Below are 18,509 nucleotides of genomic sequence, written 5' to 3' on the forward strand. Positions count from 1 at the left end.
CCTCCCCCGGCCGCGGCGCCCCGGGTGCTCCTCGCGGGGGGGGGGGGGGCAGGCGGTTTTGGGGCCGTTTTGGCGCTTTCCGCAGGTCTGCGCGGGGCGGGGGGCTTTTCCTTCCAATAAACACGTGGGATCCAGCCCGGCTCCTGCTCCCCTTCCCGCGGCCCCTCCCCGCCGGGGCCCAGGCGTCCGAGGCAGCGGCTGCAGCAGCTTTATTGGATGGGGGGGGGGGTTCCCAACGCCCCCCCGGCAGCCCCAGGGGGTGGGGGGCGCCCGTAGCCCCCCGTCCTACGCAGCCGGGTGCAGGCGCCGGGCCTGGGCCCGCAGGGCCTCGAACTCCCGTTGCACGAAGTCGGTCAGGGCCTTGCGGGTCTCCACCTGGGGGGGGGACAACGGGGGGGTGACACCATGGCGGGGGGTGACGGCATGGGGGGGGTGGTACCATGGAGGGGTGGCACTATGGGGGGAGTGGCACCGTGGGGGTGTGGTGACACCGTGGGGGGGGTGGCACTATGGGGGGTGACACCATGGGGGGGATGACGGCACCGTGGGGGGGGTGATGGCACCATGGAGGTGGTGGCACCATGGAGGGGGTGACAGCTTGGGGGGTGGTGACACCATGGCGGGGGGTGGCACCACGGGGGGGGTGGCACCATGAGGGGGGAGTGACACCGTGCAGGGGGTTGGCACCATGGGGGGGGCGTGGTGGCACCATGGCGGGGGGGGGGTGACGGCACCATGGGGGGGTGGCACCATGGGAGGGGTGGCACCATGGGGGTGGTGGCACCATGGAGGAGGTGGCACCATGGGAGGGGTGGCACCATGGGGGTGGTGACACCATGGGGGGGGGTGGCACCACGGGGGGGTGGCACCGTGGGGGGTGTTCCCCCCACCCCGGCATTCCCGGCATTCCCGGCGCTCACCACGGAGGAGCCGCTCGCCCGGAGCTGCTCCCGCAGCGGCCGCACGCTGAACGGGCGCCCCACGACCACGGTGATGCGCTGGGGGGGGCACAGAGGGGTCGGTGCCCCACGCGTGTGGGTCCCCCCCCACCGTGTCCCCCCCCCGTCCCCAACACTCACCTGCCCCACGCGGGGCACGTAGGGGGGCGCGTTGGGCAGGACGTCGTTCATGCCTGGGGGGGGGGGGGGGGCGGCCCCATGGTGGGAACACGCCCCCCCCCCCCAAATGTGTCCCCCCCCCCCCAATGTCCCCCCACTCACCCCCGTGCCACAGGGGCAGCACCACCGGGTCCAGGTGACACTCGGCCAGGAGGCGCCCGATGCCTGGGGGGGGGGGGGAGACGCGGTGGGCGGGGGGGGCACTTGGGGGGCAGGCGGGCACTTGGGGGCAGCGGGGGGGGGTCTCACCCCATTTGAAGCGCACGGACTCCTGGCCCACGGTCACTTTACCTGCGGTGACAGCGGGGAAGCTGGGGGGGGGGGGAGGACACCCCCATCCCATCCCCTCCCAGCACCCTCAGAGCTGCCCCCCCAGTGTCCCTCTTGTCCCCTCCCCTCACTCCTGGTGCCCCATCTCCCCCCATGTCCCCCCCCATACCCCCATCTCCCCCTGTACCCCCATCTTTCCCGTGTTCCCCCCCGTACCCCCCCATCTCCCCCGTGTCCCCCCCCGTACCCCCATCTCCCTCAGTGTTCCCCCCGTACCCCCCCATCTCCCCCCCTGTTCCCCCCCCGTACCCCCCCATCTCCCCCATGTTCCCCCCCCGTACCCCATCTCCCCCCGTACCCCCCATCTCCCCCCCTGTTCCCCCCCCCGTACCCCCCATCTCCCCCCCTGTTCCCCCCCCCGTACCCCCCATCTCCCTGTATCCCTGCCCCTTCTCCCAGTGCCCCCAACCCCTCCCGGTGCCTCCCCGTGCCCCCCCGTCCCCCCCCACTGCTCTCGGTGCCCCCCCCGGCCCCCCCGGCCCCCCCCCGGCCCCCCCGTACCCTCGGGAACACGTGCACCCAGCCGCCCTGGTTGAGCTTGTCCAGCACGAAGTCCATTCCCCGCTGGTAGACGCCGTCCCCTGGGCACCGGCAGCGCTGGGACCCCCCAGACGAACCACGACCCCCCCCCTTGTCCGGGGGCGGGCAGGGGTCCCCCCCGCGTCCCCCCCGGTGTCCCCGCTGTCCCCAGCACCTCGGCACACGGGCACGCAGCGGCCCAGGCTGAAGAAGCGGGAGTGCAGCTCGCGCGTGAAGCAGATGTCGGCGGCCGTGGGGGTCCTGGGGGGCGGCGGCGTTGGGGCCGAGGGGGGGCCCCCCGGGACCCTCTGTGTCCCCCAGGACCCCCTGCATCCCCCCCCAAACCCCCTGCACATCCCCCCCACGACCCTCTGTGCCCCCAGGACCCTCTGTGTCCCCCATGACCCTCTATGACCCCCCCCGGCCCTCTTTGTACCCCCCCCGGATCCTTTGTGCCCCCCCCCAGCCCCTCTGTGTCCCCCACAACCCCCTGAATCCCCCCCCAGGCCCTCTGTGCCCCCCCGCATGACCCTCTGCGCCCCCCATGACCTTCTGTGTCCCCCCCCAGATCTTTTGTGCCCCCACGACCCTCTGTGTCCCCCCCCACGACCCTCTGTGACCCCCCCCCGGCCCTCTTTGTCCCCCCCCCCAGATCCTTTGTGCCCCCCCCAGCCCTCTGTGTCCCCCACAACCCCCTGAATGCCCCCCCCCGGCCCTCTATGCCCCCAGGACCCTCTGTGTCCCCCATGACCCTCTGTGCCCCCCCATGACCCTCTGTGTCCCCCATGACCTTCTGTGTCCCCCCCCAGATCTTTTGTGCCCCCTATGACCCTCTGTGTCCCCCCCACGACCCTCTGTGCCCCCATGACCCTCTGTGTCCCCCCCCCCACGACCCTCTCCCCGGCCCTCTTTGTACCCCCCCCGGATCCTTTGTGCCCCCCATGACCCTCTGTGCCTCCCATAACCCCCGGAATCCCCCCCCAGGCCCTCCGTGCCCCCCATGACCCTCTGCGCCCCCCCCAGCTCCTCTGCGCCCCCCCCGGCTCCGTTGTGCCCCCCCCTCACCAGCGCATCCTGTGCAGGCTCCAGACATGCCGGAGCTTCAGGATCCCTGCGCAGGAATTGGGGTGTGCGGGGGGGGGGGGGGTACAGCCCCCTGGACCCCCCCGGCAACACCCAGCCCCCCCCGGCTACCCCAGAGATGGGGGTCGTCCATGCAGGAGCGGTGGTTGGCCAGCGTGAGCAGGGGGGGTGGCGGGGCCGCGGCGCTCCAACAGCTCGTGCAGGACCTCGGCGTTGTGCACGCGGAGCCGGTTCAGGTACCCTGCGCGCGGGTGACACACAACACACGGGAGGGTGTCACTGTGATCACCCCCCCCTCGCTCAGGTACTCTGCGCGCGGGTGACACACAACACATGGAGGGGTGTCACTGTGAGCACCCGCCCCTCGCTCAGGTACCCTGTGTGCGGGGTGACACACAACACACGGGAGAGTGTCACTGTGATCACCCCCTCACTCAGGTACTCTGTGTGCGGGTGACACACAACACACGGGAGGGTGTCACTGTGATCATCCTCTCACTCAGGTACCCTGTGTGCGGGTGACACACACACAGGGGAGGGTGTCACTGTGAGCACCCCCTCACTCAGGTACCCTGTGTGCGGGTGACACACACACAGGGGAGGGTGTCACTGTGATCATCTTCTCACTCAGGTACCCTGTGTGCGGGTGACACACAACACACGGAGGGGTGTCATTGTGATCACCCCCTCACTCAGGTACCCTGTGTGCGGGTGACACACAACACACGGGAGAGTGTCACTGTGATCACCCCCTCACTCAGGTACTCTGTGTGCGGGTGACACACAACACACGGAGGGTGTCACTGTGATCATCCTCTCACTCAGGTACCCTGTGTGCGGGTGACACACACACAGGGGAGGGTGTCACTGTGATCATCTTCTCACTCAGGTACCCTGTGTGCGGGTGACACACAACACACGGAGGGGTGTCATTGTGATCACCCCCTCACTCAGGTACCCTGTGTGCGGGTGACACACAACACACGGGGGGGGTGTCACCGTGAGCACCCCCCTCGCTCAGGTACCCTGTGTGCGGGTGACACACAACACACGGGGGGTGTCACCGTGAGCACCCCCCTCGCTCAGGTACCCTGTGTGCGGGTGACACACAACACACGGGAGGATGTCACTGTGAGCACCCCTCACTCAGGTACCCTGCACACGGGTGACACACACACGGGGGGGGGGGGGTCACTGTGATCACCCCCTCGCTCAGGTATCCTGCGCACGGGTGACACACACACACACACGGAGGGGTGTCACCGTGAGCACCCCCCTTGCTCAGGTACCCTGCACGCGGGTGACACACACACACAGGGGGGTGTCCCTGTGATCACTCCCTCCCTCAGGTACTCTGCGTGTGGGTGACACACACACACACACACACGGGGGGTGTCACCGTGAGCACCCCCCCTCGCTCAGGTACCCTGTGCGTGGGTGACACACACACACACACACACACACGGGGGTGTCACTGTGATCACCCCCTCGCTCAGGTACCCTACGCGGGTGACACACACACACAGAGGGGTGTCCCCGTGAGCACCCCCTGTGCACGGGTGACACACACACACACACGGGTGTCACTGTGATCACCCCCTCGCTCAGGTACCCTACACGGGTGACACACACACACACACGGAGGGGTGTCACCGTGAGCACCCCCTCGCTCAGGTACCCCACGCGGGTGACACACACACACACGGGGTGTCGCTGGGTGTCACCCCACGCCGGGTGTCACTCACGCGTCCACACGCAGCTGTAGGTCCCCACCAGGCCGGTGACCAGGCGGCTGGCGAGCGCCCAGCCCGGCGGGGGGGCCGCGGGGAAGGGCCAGGTCACGGCCAGGGGCATCCGCGGGGGGGGCCCGGCCTTGGGGGGGGGGGGGGGGCTGCGTCACCCCCGGCCCCGGGGGGGCCCGTCGAGGAACCCCCCCCCCGTGGACCCCCCGGCAGCGACGCCCTGAGGAGCTTCCGTTGCCCCCAAACTCCCCGCGACCCCCTGGAGTTGCCCCATGAGCCCCCAAACTGCCCCATAAGCCCCTCAATTGCCCCATAAGCCTCCAAATTGCCCCATAAGCCCCTCAATTGTCCCATAAGCCCCCAAACTGCCCCATAAGCCCCCTAATTGCCTCAGAGACCCTGCAATTGCCCCATAAGCCCCCCAATCTGCCTCATAAACCCCCTAATCGCCCCATAAGCCTCCAAACTGCCCCATAAGCCCCCAAACTGCCCCATAAATCCCCAAACTGCCCCATAACCCCCCTAATTGCCCCATAACCCCCACAATTGCCCCATAAGCCCCGCAATTGCCCCATAAGCCCCGCAATTGCCCCATAAGCCCCGCAATTGCCCCATAAGCCCCCAAACTGCCCCATAACCCCCCTAATTGCCCCATAAGCTGCCAACTTGCCCCATAAGCCCCCCTGGCGCCCCATAACCCCCTAATTGCCCCATAAGCCCCAAACTGCCCCATAAATCCCCAAACTGCCCCATAACCCCCCTAATTGCCCCATAACCCCCACAATTGCCCCATAAGCCCCCAAACTGCCCATAACCCCCCCCCTGGCGCCCCCGGCCCCTCCCCCCGCCCCCCTTTCGCCCCCCCAGCCCTCCCGCAGCCCCGCCCCCCGGCCCCGCTGCCGTAAAGCGCCCCCGCGCGCCCCCCACCGCGCGTCGCAAACGCCGGGCCGCAGCCTCCCGCCGCGGCCGCGCGCGCCGTCCGGAGCGGCCGGAAGCGCGCCATAGAGCGGCGCGGAAGTGTGCGCACAGCGCGCCTCCTCCGTGCCGCCGGAGGCCGGAAGCGAGCGCAAACCGGGTGTGCGCCCCCCCCCCCCCAGCCCCCCCCGGACACCGGGGCCCTCCCCGAGGCGGCGCGAAGAAAAGCGGAGGCTGCGGGAGCTGCGGGCACCGCGTTTATTGTCCCCGCTCCGGTCACTTGCGCCTCCTCTGCACCAGGGTCCACTCGCCGGGGTCCGGTGGCACCGGGGGGGGCGGGGCGCAGTCCATGGCCTGGGGGGGGGGGAGGAGGGGGGGTGAGAGGGGAACCCCCACGTGCCCCCCCCCCCCATCGTTCCCCACTCACCTCGGTGGTGTCCGGGGGGGCGGGGGCGGTAACGGGGGCGGTAACGGGAGGGGGCCCCGCGCGGGCCAGGCGGGACACGGCGGCTCCCACGGCGGCCGCGTCGCCCCGTTGGGCCAGGGCGAAGAGCGCCACGAGCTGCCGGCTGACCTGGAACGGGACACGGGGGGGACGGGGACACGGGAGGGACGGGGACACGGGGGGGACGGGGGGAACGGGGACACGGGGGGGACGGGGGGAACGGGGGGAACGGGGACACGGGGGGAACGGGGACACGGGGGGAATGGGACACGGGGGGGACGGAGACACGGGGGGGACGGGGGGGGTCTCAGCTCCAGCCCCGCCGTTCCCGGTGCCTCCCGCGCCCCGGCGGCCCCCACCTGCTCCAGGCTGCCGTCCTCCACCACCGTGTCGAACTCGTTGTCCATGACCTCCGCCAGGAAGTCCCTCGACCTCCTCCGGCTCCAGGGCGGCTGCGGGGCGGCCCGTTAGCGCGGGAACCCCCCCCCGTTGCCGCCGCCGTTCCCCCCCCCCCGCCCCGCGCTCACCGTTGCGCTCGAAGAAGTCCTGCAGCGCGGCCGCCAGCCAGGCCGCCTTCTCGGCGCCGCGGCCGCCGCCGAAGCCGCTGTCCACGGCGAAGCGGAGCGCGGCCCAGGCGCCCAGCGCCGCGCGGACCCCCTCGGCGAACAGCGCGCCCGCCGCCATGGCCGCCCCGGCAGGCGGCGCGGCCGAGCGCCGAGAGGGTCGATCGGGGCTGGGTGGGGGCGGGCGGCGGCGCCATCTTGGCCGGCGGGAGCCTCGGGAGCTGCTGCCGCCGCCGGCGGGGCCGGGCGGGGGGCGCGGGGGGGGGCCAGCGGGCGGCGGAAGGGGGGGGTTTCAGCGTGGGGGGGGGGGCGGCAAGATGGCGGCTTGAGGGGAGGACTACAACTCCCGAGAGCCCCCGCGCGCCGCGGCGGCGGGAGGGGCGGGGCGCGGCCCTGCGCGTGCACGCGCCCCCGGCCCCCCCCCGCGCAGGGAGCGCGCGCCAGGAGCGTCACGTGACCCCCGTGAGTGGGGGGGGGGTGAGGGGCTATAGGAGCCATTTGGGAGGGGGAGGGGCTATAGGAGCCATTTGGGAGGGGGAGGGGCTATAGGAGCCATTTGGGATTTTGGGGGGCCGGGGAGAAGGGGGAGTGTTCCGGGTGCTATAGGAGTCATGGGATCTGGGGGGGGGGAGCTATAGGAGCCATAGGGGTTGGGGGGAGTTATAGGAGCCATAGGGGTTGGGGGGAGCTGTAGGGGTTCAGGGGAGCTATAGGAGCTGTAGGGATTAGGGGGGAGCTATAGGAGCTGTAGGGATTGTGGGGGAGCCGTAGGGGTTGGGGGGAGCCGTAGGGGTTGGGGGGAGCTATAGGAGCCATAAGGGTTGTGGGGAGCTATAGGAGCCATAGGGGTTGGGGGGAGCCGTTGGGGTTGGGGGGTGGTATAGGAGCCATAGGGATTGGGGGGAGCTGTAAGGGTTGGGGGGAGGTATAGGAGCTGTAGGCATTAGAGGGGAGCTATAGGAGGTGTAGGATTGTGGGGGAGCTATAGGGCTTGGGGGGAGCCGTAGGGCTTGGGGGGAGCCGTTGGGGTTGGGGGGAGCTGTAGGGTTGGAGGGAGCTATAGGAGCTGTAGGGGTTAGGAGGGAGCTATAGGAGCTATAGGGTTTGGGGGGAGGTATAGGAGCTGTAGGGATTGGGGGGGGGCTGTAGGGGTTGGGGGGGAGCCATAGGGGTTGGGGGGAGCTATAGGAGCCATAGAGGTTGGGGGGAGCTATAGGAGCTGTAAGGGTTGTGGGGAGCCATAGGGGTTGCCGGGAGCTGTAGGGGTTGGGGGGAGCTATAGGAGCCATAGGGGTTGGGGGAGCTATAGGAGCCATAGAGGTTGGGGGAGCTATAGGAGCCATAGGGTTGGGGGAGCTATAGGAGCCGTAGGTTCCGAGGGCTGTGGATGTGGGTACCAGGGCTATAGGGCTGCGCGGCTGCAGGTGCCGTGGGGATGCAGAGCCCGCAGCAGCCACGCGGAGGGGACGACCTATAGGATGTGTGAGAGCTGTGGAGCAGCTGCACGATCCATAAAGAACCTATAGAAGGTGCAGAAATCACAAGGTAAAGGGGCAATATGGAGCACAGGGACACGAGCGCTGGGCTATGGGAGACGTAGGGTCCGTAGAACACCTATAGATGCTATAGGGGTAGATGGGGTAGGGAGGGGGGGATGCGCAGGCGGGGGGTGCATAGGGGAGGGATGAGAAGGGGGGAGGGAGCATGGGAGGAGCGAGGGGGACCTATAGGGATGGGGGGGGCTATAGGGGGCGGCTGCCCCGGAAGTGCTCGGGGCCGGGCGACCCCCCGGGGGGTCGTCATCCGCCTCCCGGCGCCGCTTTTGTTCCCCCCTCCCCGCGCGGGTCCCTTCCTCCCTCCTCCTCCTCCTCCTCCTCGTCCGTAGGTGGCGGCGATGGCGGCGTCCCCGTAGGCACCATGGCCACCGACTCCGGGGAGCCCAACGGCGGCGGCGGCGGCGCCGAGGCCCCCGGTGCCGCCGGTGCCGCCGCTCCGGAGCGGAAGCGCTTCTTCCGCAAGAGCGTGGAGCTGCTGGAGGAGGAGCAGCCGCGCGCGCGGCGGCGGCGGCGGCGCGGGACGGCGGCGGCGGGCGCGAGAGGGCCAAGCAGGACATCGAGGAGGAGGCCGAGATGAAGGCGGTGGCCACGTCGCCCGGCGGCCGCTTCCTCAAGTTCGACATCGAGCTGGGCCGCGGCGCCTTCAAGACCGTCTTCAAGGGCTTCGACACCGACACCTGGGTGGAGGTGGCCTGGTGCGAGCTGCAGGTGAGCCCCAAATCCGGCGTTTCCGCCCCGAACGCCGCCCGCGGCGCCGCTCGACGCCCCGCGCCGTCCCCAGGACCGCAAGCTGACCAAGGCCGAGCAGCAGCGCTTCAAGGAGGAGGCCGAGATGCTCAAGGGGCTGCAGCACCCCAACATCGTCCGCTTCTACGACTCCTGGGAGTCCACGCTCAAGGGCAAGAAGTGCATCGTCCTCGTCACCGAGCTCATGACGTCCGGCACGCTCAAGACGTGAGCGGGGAGGCGGGGAGGGCCTTGGGGACAGCGCGGGGGGCTTGGGGACACCATGAGGGGTTTTGGGGACAGTGCGAGGGGCTTTGGGGACACCATGAGGGCCATTGGGGACACCATGAGGGGCTTTGGGGACAGCGCGAAGGGCTTTGGGGACAGTGCAAAGGGCTTTAGGGACACCATGAGGGCCTTTGGGGACACCATGAGGGCCTTTGGGGACAGCGCGAGGGGCTTTGGGGACACCATGAGGGCCATTGGGGACAGTGCAAAGGGCTTTGGGGGACAGTGCGAGGGCCTTTGGGGACAGAACAAGGGCCTTTGGGGACAGCGCGAGGGGCTTTGGGGACACCGCGAGGGGCTTTGGGGACACCATGAGGGGCTTTGGGGACAGCGCAAGGGCCTTTGGGGACACCACGAAGGCCATTGGGGACAGCACGAAGGGCTTTGGGGGCACCACAGAGGGCCATTGGGACACCACGAGGGGCTTTGGGAACAGTGCGAGGGGCTTTGGGGACAGCGCAAGGGCCATTGGGGACACCACGAGGGGCTTTGGGGGCCAGACGAGTGGTTTGGGGACAAGGTGCAGGTCTCTGGTGGCACCACGAGGAGCTCTGGGGACAAGACGAGGGGATCTGGGACACTTGTGGGCACCACGGGGGAGCCTGGGGACAAGGGGACAGCTTTGGGGACCCCACGGGGCGCGTTGGGAACGTGGTGAGGGCTCAAGAAGGGCACAGGGAGGTTTGGGGCCAAAGCAGAGGCTGTGGGGAGGTGACGGGGCCGTGGGGAGGTGACGGGGCCATGGGGAGGTGACAGGGGCTATGAGGAGGTGACAGGGGCCATGGGGAGGTGACAGGGGCCGTGTGGAGGTGACAGGGGCCATGAGGAGGTGACAGGGGCCGTGGGGAGGTGACAGGGGCTGTTGGAGGTGACGAGGGGCCATGAGGAGGTGACGAGGGCCATGAGGAGGTGACAGGGGCCATGGGGAGGTGACAGGGGCTGTGGGGAGGTGACAGGGGCTGCAGGGAGGTGACGAGGGCCATGGGGAGGTGACAGGGGCTGCAGAGAGGTGACGGGGGCCATGGGGAGGTGACGGGGGCCATGGGGAGGTGACAGGGGCTGCAGGGAGGTGACAGGGGCTGTGGGGAGGTGACAAGCTCCGTGGGGAGGTGACAAGGGCCATGGGGACGTGACGAGGGCCCCGGGGGAGCCCGCAGGTACCTGAAGCGCTTCAAGGTGATGAAGCCCAAGGTGCTGCGGAGCTGGTGCCGGCAGATCCTGCGGGGCTGCAGTTCCTGCACACGCGCACGCCGCCCATCATCCACCGCGACCTCAAGTGCGACAACATCTTCATCACCGGCCCCACGGGCTCCGTCAAGATCGGCGACCTGGGGCTGGCCACGCTCATGCGCACGTCCTTCGCCAAGAGCGTCATCGGTGAGCGGCGCGCGCGCCGGGACGGGGGCCGCGGCGCCGGCGCTGACCCCCCGCGCGTCCCCAGGCACCCCCGAGTTCATGGCGCCCGAGATGTACGAGGAGCGCTACGACGAGTCCGTGGACGTCTACGCCTTCGGCATGTGCATGCTGGAGATGGGCACCTCCGAGTACCCCTATTCCGAGTGCCAGAACGCGGCCCAGATCTACCGCAAAGTGACCAGCGTGAGTGACGCGGCGTCCCCCTCGCCGGCGGCGTTGTCACCCGCGTCCCACCGCGGCGTCGCTCCCGCAGGGCATCAAGCCGGCCAGCTTCGACAAGGTGACGGACCCCGAGGTGAAGGAGATCATCGAGGGCTGCATCCGGCAGAACAAGGCGGAGAGGTGGGACGGGGACGCCGGGGGACGCGGGGGGACGCGCGGTCCCCGCTGAGCGCCGCGCGCCGCAGGCTCTCCATCCGCGACCTGCTGGACCACGCGTTCTTCGCCGAGGACACGGGGCTGCGCGTGGAGCTGGCCGAGGAGGACGGCGGCCGCGACTCGTCCTCGCTGGCGCTGCGCCTCTGGGTGGAGGACCCCAAGAAGCTCAAGGGGAAGCACAAGGACAACGAGGCCATTGAGTTCAGCTTCGACCTGGACGCCGACGTCCCCGAGGAGGTGGCCTACGAGATGGTGAGCGGCGGCGGCGCGACGCGGCGGCGGGACGCGGCGAGCGGCCGCGCTCACCCCGCTGCCCTCGGGCAGGTGAAATCCGGCTTCTTCCACGAGAGCGACTCCAAGGCGGTGGCCAAATCCATCCGGGACCGGCTGTCGCTGGTGAGGAAGACGCGGGAGCGGAGGCAGGCGGGCGAGCGGCCCGCCCGAGAGCGAGGACACCGAGGTGGACCAGCATGTGCGGCAGCAGCAGCTGCAGCGGCGGCGGCCGGGCCCGGCGCGCGCGGCCGGTACGATCCCCCGCCCCGGCCGCGGCCGCCCGCGCCCGCCGCAGCGCTCGGCACCCTCCTCTTCCTCCCCGCGCAGCCGACGGCGAGAACGGAGCCGGCTCCGACGCCGCCGGCCCGGCGCACGCGGAGACGCTGCTCGCCGGGGTGAGTGGCTCCGCCGCGGATGCCGACGGGATTCCAACATGGAAAGTTGTCGTCAAAGTCACATCCCCTCTTCCCGCAGCACGTGGAGCCGCCGGCCGCCTTCGGAGCAGAGGGAGGGGAGCCGGGGGCCGCCCCCCAAGCGGAGCCGCCGGCTGCCGACGCGGATTCGGGGCCGGACACGAGCCCGGCGCGCCGCGGGCTCCCGCTCGGCGCCGGCGGACGCGCCGCAGCCCCCGGTGCTGCAAGCGGCACCGATGGCTCCCGGGATGCAGCCGGTGGCCGCGATGCCGCCCCAGGCGTTTCCCGGGATGCAGCCGGCTCCTGGGATGCAGCCGGCGGCCGGGATGGCGCCGCAGCCGGTCCCGGAGCTGCAGGCGGCTCCCGGGATGCAGCCGGTGGCCGCGATGCCGCCCCAGGCGTTTCCCGGGATGCAGCCGGCTCCCGGGATGCAGCCGGCGGCCGGGATGGCGCCGCAGCCGGTCCCGGATCTGCAGGCGGCTCCCGGATGCAGCCGGTGGCCGCGATGCAGCCACTTCCCAGGATGCAGCCAGCCATGGCTCCCAGGATGCCCGCGCTTCCCGGGATGCAGCCGCCGCCAGCGGTTCCTGCAATGCAGGCGGTTCCCGGGATGCAGCCGATGCCCATGATGCCGGTGCAGGCAGCTCCCACGATGCAGCCGGTCCCCGGGATGCAACCGGCAGCCGGGATGCAACCGCAGCTGCTTCCCGGGATGCAGCTGGTTCCTGGCATGCAGCCGGTTCCTGGGATGCAGCCGCAAGTGGTTCCTGCAATGCAGCTGGTGCCCGGGATGCAGCCGGTGCCCGGGATGCAGCCGGCAGCCGCGATGCAGCCGCAGATGGTCGCCGGGATGCAGCCGCTTCCCGCACTACAACCGGCTCCCGGGATGCCCCCGGTTTTTGCCCTTCGCCGCCCTGTCCGAGGGGGCCCTGCCGGAGCCGGAGCCGCCGGATAAACGCGCGGGCGCCGCGCCGGAGCCGCCGCCGTTCCCTGCGCCGGAGCCTGCGGGCTTCGCCGCCGCCTTCCCGGGATACGCGCCGGAGCCGTCGGCATTCCCAGCGCTCGGCTGCGCGGCTGCCAGGCCGGAGGGGTGAGCGGGATGGGGCGGGGGGGACACGGGGACAACCGGATGGGAGGACAAACCAGACATGAAGACAAACGGGACACGGGGACAACCGGACACGGGGACAACCGGACACGGGGACAACCGGACACGAGGACACACCGGACAGGAGGGCAAACCAGACATGAGGACCAACCGGACACGGGGACCAACCGGACAGGAGGACAAACCAGACATGAGAACAAACGGGACACGAGGACACACCGGACACAAGGACACACCGGGCACGAGGACACACCGGGCACAGAGGACAACCGGGCACGAGGACAAACCAGACATGAGGACAAACCAGACATGAGAACAAACGGGACACGAGGACACACCGGACACAAGGACACACCGGACACGAGGACAAAGCGGACATGGGACAACTGGATCCGAGGACAAACCAGACAAACCGGACACGAGGACAACCAGACAGGAGGACAAACCAGACATGAGAACAAACGGGACACGAGGACACACCGGACACGAGGACAAAGCGGACACGGGGACAACCGGACACGAGGACAAACCAGACATGAGGACAAACCAGACATGAGGACAACCGGGACACGAGGACACACCGGACACGAGGACAAACCGGACATGAGGACAAACGGAACATGGGGACAACTGGACACGAGGACAAAACCGGATACGAGGACAAAACAGACACGGGGACAAACCGGACACGAGGACAAGCGGACACGAGGACCCGGACACGGGGACAAACCGGACTTGAGGACAAACTGGACTTGAGGACAATCAGGCACAAGGACAAACCAGACACGGGGACAAACCAGACACGGGGACAAACCAGACACGGGGACAACTGGACACAGGGACAGACAAACCGGACACGAGGACAACCGGACACGAGGACAACCGGACAGGAGGACAAACCAGACATGAGGACAAACGGGACACGGGGACAATTGGACACAAGGACAACCCGGACACGAGGACAAGCCTCACCCGTCCCCTCTTGTCCCCTCCGCAGCCCCGAGGGCCACGACGCGGCCGGCGGCAAAGCGGAGCGCGGCCGGCAGCGCCGGGCGTCCTGCCCGCGGCCGGATAAGGGCGCCCGCTTCCAGCTGACGGTGCTGCAGGTAGGTGGACAGCCGGACGGCCGGCGGGACGGGGCGGCCGCGGCGCCGCCGCGCGCTCACCGCGGTCACCGCGGCGCCAGGTCTCGGCGCCGGGGGACAACACGGTGGAGTGCCAGCTGGAGACCCACGACAGCAAGATGGTGACGTTCAAGTTCGACGCCGACGGGGACGCGCCCGAGGACATCGCCGACTACATGGTGAGCGCCGCCGGCCCCGCCGCGCCGCCGCCACCCGGCGCTCCGGTGACGCCGCCGCTGTCCCCAACAGGTCGAGGACAACTTTGTGCTCGAGGGCGACAGGGAGAAGTTCGTGGAGGAGCTGCAGGCCATCGTGGCCCAGGCGCAGGAGATCCTGCGCGGCCCCCCATGCGCCGCCCCCCCAGGTAGATCCGCACCCCCTTTCCCGCGGGATCCGGAGGTTTTTCCGCCTCCGGCATTCCCGGTGTTTTCCGTGCGCAGGCCGGGCCGTCGGAGCCGGCGCAGAGCGTCCCGGCCGCGGGCGGCGGCGAGTGCGGAGCGGCCGCGCGGACCCTGGGCCCCGGCGGCTCCAAGGCGGCCGGGACGTCGCCGCCGCCGCCGCCGGGCGAAGGGGCCCCCCAGTCGTCCCCCGTCGGCCGCTGGCGCTTCTGCATCAACCAAACCATCCGCAACCGGGAGGCTCCGGGGGCTCCCGCGCCCGGTGAGTTGGCGGCGGTGGCGGCGCGCGGGGCGGCCGGCGGCCCCGGTGACGGCCCCTTCCTGCGTCCGCCGCAGGTCCGGAGGAGCCCGCGCCCCGACGGGCGTCCCCGGAGCCGGCGGGGCCGGACGCGGCCGCGTCCCGCGGTCCGGAGGCTGGAGGACCCCGGGGGCCGGAGCCGCGTGTGCCCCACGGCTTGGAGGCGTCCGGGCCGCGGAGCTCAGAGCCGGAGGTGCCTCCGGGCCCGGAGATGTTCGGCACCGGAATCCTGGAGCTGCCCGGAGCTCCGGAGACCTTCGGCCCACAAGGTCCGGAGCCGTTGAGCGCCCAAGCTCTGGAGACCCCCATTCCCGGAGGGCCGGAGCCACCCGCTTCCCACGGACTAGAGCCCTTCGTCCGCCCCGGTCCGGCGCTTTCCGTCTCCCAAGGGCCGGAGCCGCTCGTGGAGACGGTCGTGCCGCAGGGTCCGGAGCCGGAGACCGCGCAGGGGCCGGAGCCGCCGCCGGCCTCGGATCCCGTCCTCCTCCCTGCCGAGACCTCCGTCCCTCGAGGGCCGGAGCCGGAGGCGGCGCCGCGGGAGCCGGAGGACGCGGCGGCGGCGGCGGCGGCGTCGGACGGCGAGGGCCCTCCCAAGCGCGGCTTCGCCGACACCGGCATCCGCACGCTGGACGAGAAGCTGCGGACGCTGCTGTACCCGGAGCCGGGCGAGAGCCAGCGCGAGGAGCCCGGCGCCGGCTCGCCGCCTTCCTCCTCCTCCTCCTCCTCCTCCTCGGAGGGCCTCGGCCGGCCCCCGCGGCGCCATGTGAGTGCCCAGGGCCGGGACGGGCCATTCCGGGGGGCTGCCGGGCCGGCTCCGGACCCCGCTCTCCGCAGGAGGAGCCACCTCCGCCACCGGAGCGAGCCGAAGGCGACGCCGTTCCCCCGCCGCCGCCGCCGCCGCCGCACCGGGGAGCCGCCGCGGGCCCGCCGGCCGCAGGAGGTGGATATTTCGGCCTCAGGTTTACTTGCCCTAGTCTCAAAAACCCCATTAGCAAGAAAACGTGGACCCGCAAATTAAAAAGCTGGGCCTGCAGGCTGCGCCAGCCCGCCGCCCTGCTCCGGAGGGCCGGAGCCCGGCCAGGTAGCGTCGCCGCGTCGCGCGCCGCGGGGCTCCCGCGCCCCCGTTTTCCCCCCGCCATCGCTCCCGTCGCCCCCTCCTTCCCGCCGCCGGCTTCTTTTGCCCCCCACCGCCGCCGCCCTCCATCGTTTTGCCATTCCACGGAGCCGGGGGGGTTTTTCCGGGGGCGGTCGGGGGGCCCCGCGCTCATCCCGGTGCCGTCCCCCCCCCCTTGTCTTTCTCTCCGCCCGGGCAGCGGACGTGGACGAGCGGAGGCCGGGGGCGGCCGGGGGCTGCCGCGCGGAGCCGCTGCCCGGCCAGGACCGGCCCCCGGCGCGGCGTGGGGCGGCCGCCGCCTTCCGGCGCGGGCGCTTCCAGGTGGGTGCCGAGGACCGGCCCCGGGACCCCCCGAGGGGATGAGAGCTGCCCCAGGGACCCCAAACTGCCCCCAGGACCCTCAGGGATGGTGGGAGCTGCCCCAGGGACCCCAAACTGCCCCCAGGTCCCCCAAGAGGCGACGGGAGCCTCCCCTGGGACCACAAACTGCCCCCGTGTCCCCCCCCCCAGAGGTGACGGTAGCCCTCCCAGGGACCCCAAACTGCCCAAATGTCCCCCCAGAGGTGACAGGAGCTGCCCCAGGGACCCCAAACTGCCCCCATGTTCCCCCAGAGGTGATGGGAGCCCCTCCAGGGACCCCCAAACTGCCCCCATGTCCCCCCAGGGATGATGGGAGCCTCCCCAGGGACCCCCAAACAGCCCCCAGGTCCCCCCAGGGATGATGGGAGCTGCCCCAGGGGCCTCCAAACTGCCCCCAGGCCCTCCTAGAGGTGATGGGAGCCCCTCCAGGGACCCCAAAACTGCACCCATGCCCCCCCAGAGGTGGCAGAAGTTGCCTCCAGGACCCCCAAGTGTCCGGCTCCGCCTGCCACCGTCTCCCCCATTGCAGGTGGTGGCGGTGCCATCGCGGGGGGCAGAGGAGGCAGCGGCGCCGCCACCGGGCAGCCCCCCGGGGGGCTCGGGCTCGGACAGCGAAGCCTCCGCGGCCCCCCGGGGCCCCCCGCGGTGCCCGGGCTCCGGCGCCCGCTCGTCCTCGTCGCCCATGAGCAGCGACGGCGACTCCGACGTGGAGGACGAGGACCTGCGGGCCGAGCTGCAGCAGCTGCGCGAGAAGTAAGTGGTCCGGGGGGGACATGGAGGGGTGGCGGATGTCACCCCCGTAATGGGCTGTGTCCCCATGTCCGCCCGTCCCCCCCAGGCACATCCAGGAGGTGGTGACGCTGCGGGCGCAGCAGGACCGGGAGCTGCAGGAGCTCTACGCGCGGCTGCGGGCCCTGCGGGACGCCCGGGGGGGGCCCGGCGAGGCCCCCGGGGCGCTGCCGCCCGCGTCCCCGCGCCGGCCCCGCGCGCTCAAGGGCAAAGCCCGGGGGGCGCCCGCCGGCCGCCGGCCCCAGCGCGGCCCCCGCGCCCGCAGGTGGGTCCCCCCGCGCGGACACAGGGGCTGGGGTCCGTGCTGGGTCAGTTTGGGGCTCCTTGGGGCTGCTCCGAGGTGTCTCGGACGCCTGGGCCCGCCGGGGTCCGTGCTGGGTCAATTTGGGGGCCTCTGGGGCTGCTCCAGGGTGTCTCGGACGCCTGGGCCCACCAGGGTCCCCGCTGGGTCAATTTGGGGGTCCTGGGGCTGCTCCGGGGCGTCTCGGATGCCTGGGCCCACCGGGGTCCGTGGTGGGTCAATTTGGGGGTCCCTGGGGCTGCTCCGGGGTGTCTCGGACGCCTGGGCCCGCCGGGGTCCCCGTGACCCCCCCCTCCGTCCCCAGAGAGCAGCGCTGCCTGCGGAGGGGCCTCCGCCCCGGGACCCCCCCTCTCCTCCTGCGCCAGCACCTCGCAGCGCCCGGACCCACCAGGTACCCCAGGATCCCTGGGTGGCCCCTTCCAGTGCCCCGGACGCCTGGGCCCCCCGTGCCCGGCTCCGGGGCCCGCGAACCCCCCGTCCGCGCTCCGGCAGAGCCGCGGCGGGCGGGCGCCAAGAAGGGGCTGTTCACCGACGACTTCCACCGGCTGGTGGACGAGTGGGCGCGCGAGACGGCCGGGACGCCCGGCCCCAAGCCCAGCCTCAACCAGCTGCGCCAGAGCCGGGGCCACGCGGAGCCCAGGAGCGCCGAGGTGAGCGGCGCCGGGGGGGGCCCGGACGCCTGGGCCCCCCTTGGCGGATCCTCATTCCCCCCCATCTTGTCCCCAGGCTCCGTCCTCGTGGGTGTCGGCGCTGGCCCCGCTGCCGCCGTTCGCCGGGGGGGCCTCGCCGCTGCCCCCCCCTTGCGGCCCCTTCCCGCCGCGGTGGGTCCCGGTGCCGCCGGCGCCCGGCGCCCCCGGCCCGGCCCTGCGCGGCTGCCCGGTGCCGCCGGGGCCCAAGTGAGGAGCGGCGGCAACGCGGCGCCTCGTCCCCGAAACCCGGCCCGGAGCCGCCTCGTTTCGCCCCCGGTTTGTTCTAAACCTCCCTGGTTTCACCCCAAAACGTCCCCTCGCCTCCTCCGCCCACCTCGTTTCACCGAAACCGCCTTTTTTCACCCCAAGCCTCTCCCTTTCAGCCCCAACCCCCCAGTTTCGCTCTGAGCGGCCTCCATCACCCCCCCAAAAACTGTTGCAGCTGAGCCAAAACCACATGGATTCACCCCAATACCGCCCGGTTTTGTCCTAAACGGCGTCATTTCACCCCATCACGGCCTCCATCGGCCTCAAGCTGAGCCAAAACCTCCCCGGTTCACCCA

General features: G+C 71.1%; 3 protein-coding genes across 3 annotated transcripts; 1 reads left to right on the forward strand and 2 right to left on the reverse strand.

Annotated features, from left to right (window-relative positions):
• Window positions 1-285: 285 nt before the first annotated feature.
• On the reverse strand, window positions 286-4,904 carry LOC148595281 (tafazzin-like). The gene is given in 11 exon segments (XM_088521516.1): window positions 286-375; window positions 921-998; window positions 1,080-1,132; window positions 1,221-1,283; window positions 1,368-1,429; window positions 1,960-2,029; window positions 2,143-2,228; window positions 3,033-3,078; window positions 3,162-3,216; window positions 3,218-3,291; window positions 4,796-4,904. Coding segments are annotated over 11 exon segments (786 nt in total).
• Window positions 4,905-5,983: 1,079 nt separating this feature from the next.
• Window positions 5,984-6,842, reverse strand: LOC148595282 (pre-rRNA-processing protein TSR2 homolog). Its single transcript, XM_088521520.1, is given in 5 exon segments — window positions 5,984-6,063; window positions 6,101-6,281; window positions 6,512-6,577; window positions 6,579-6,604; window positions 6,680-6,842. Coding segments are annotated over 5 exon segments (510 nt in total). The 5' UTR covers window positions 6,837-6,842.
• A 1,790-nt stretch (window positions 6,843-8,632) lies between these two features.
• Window positions 8,633-18,157, forward strand: WNK3 (WNK lysine deficient protein kinase 3). Its single transcript, XM_088521527.1, is given in 28 exon segments — window positions 8,633-8,777; window positions 8,780-8,979; window positions 9,053-9,225; window positions 10,443-10,504; window positions 10,507-10,662; window positions 10,727-10,884; window positions 10,955-11,043; window positions 11,109-11,331; window positions 11,404-11,507; window positions 11,509-11,574; window positions 11,827-12,248; window positions 12,251-12,662; window positions 12,664-12,855; window positions 13,871-13,979; window positions 14,060-14,176; window positions 14,247-14,353; window positions 14,431-14,483; window positions 14,568-14,649; window positions 14,715-14,962; window positions 15,083-15,206; window positions 15,249-15,456; window positions 15,531-15,774; window positions 16,007-16,128; window positions 16,697-16,920; window positions 17,006-17,174; window positions 17,176-17,221; window positions 17,750-17,907; window positions 17,984-18,157. Coding segments are annotated over 28 exon segments (4,587 nt in total).
• The last annotated feature ends 352 nt before the right edge of the window (window positions 18,158-18,509 follow it).

Source organism: Tinamus guttatus, unplaced genomic scaffold (assembly GCF_059628265.1).
Source record: "Tinamus guttatus ecotype Peru unplaced genomic scaffold, ASM5962826v1 Tinamus_guttatus_pri_ptg000124l, whole genome shotgun sequence".
Classification (NCBI taxonomy): domain Eukaryota; kingdom Metazoa; phylum Chordata; class Aves; order Tinamiformes; family Tinamidae; genus Tinamus; species Tinamus guttatus.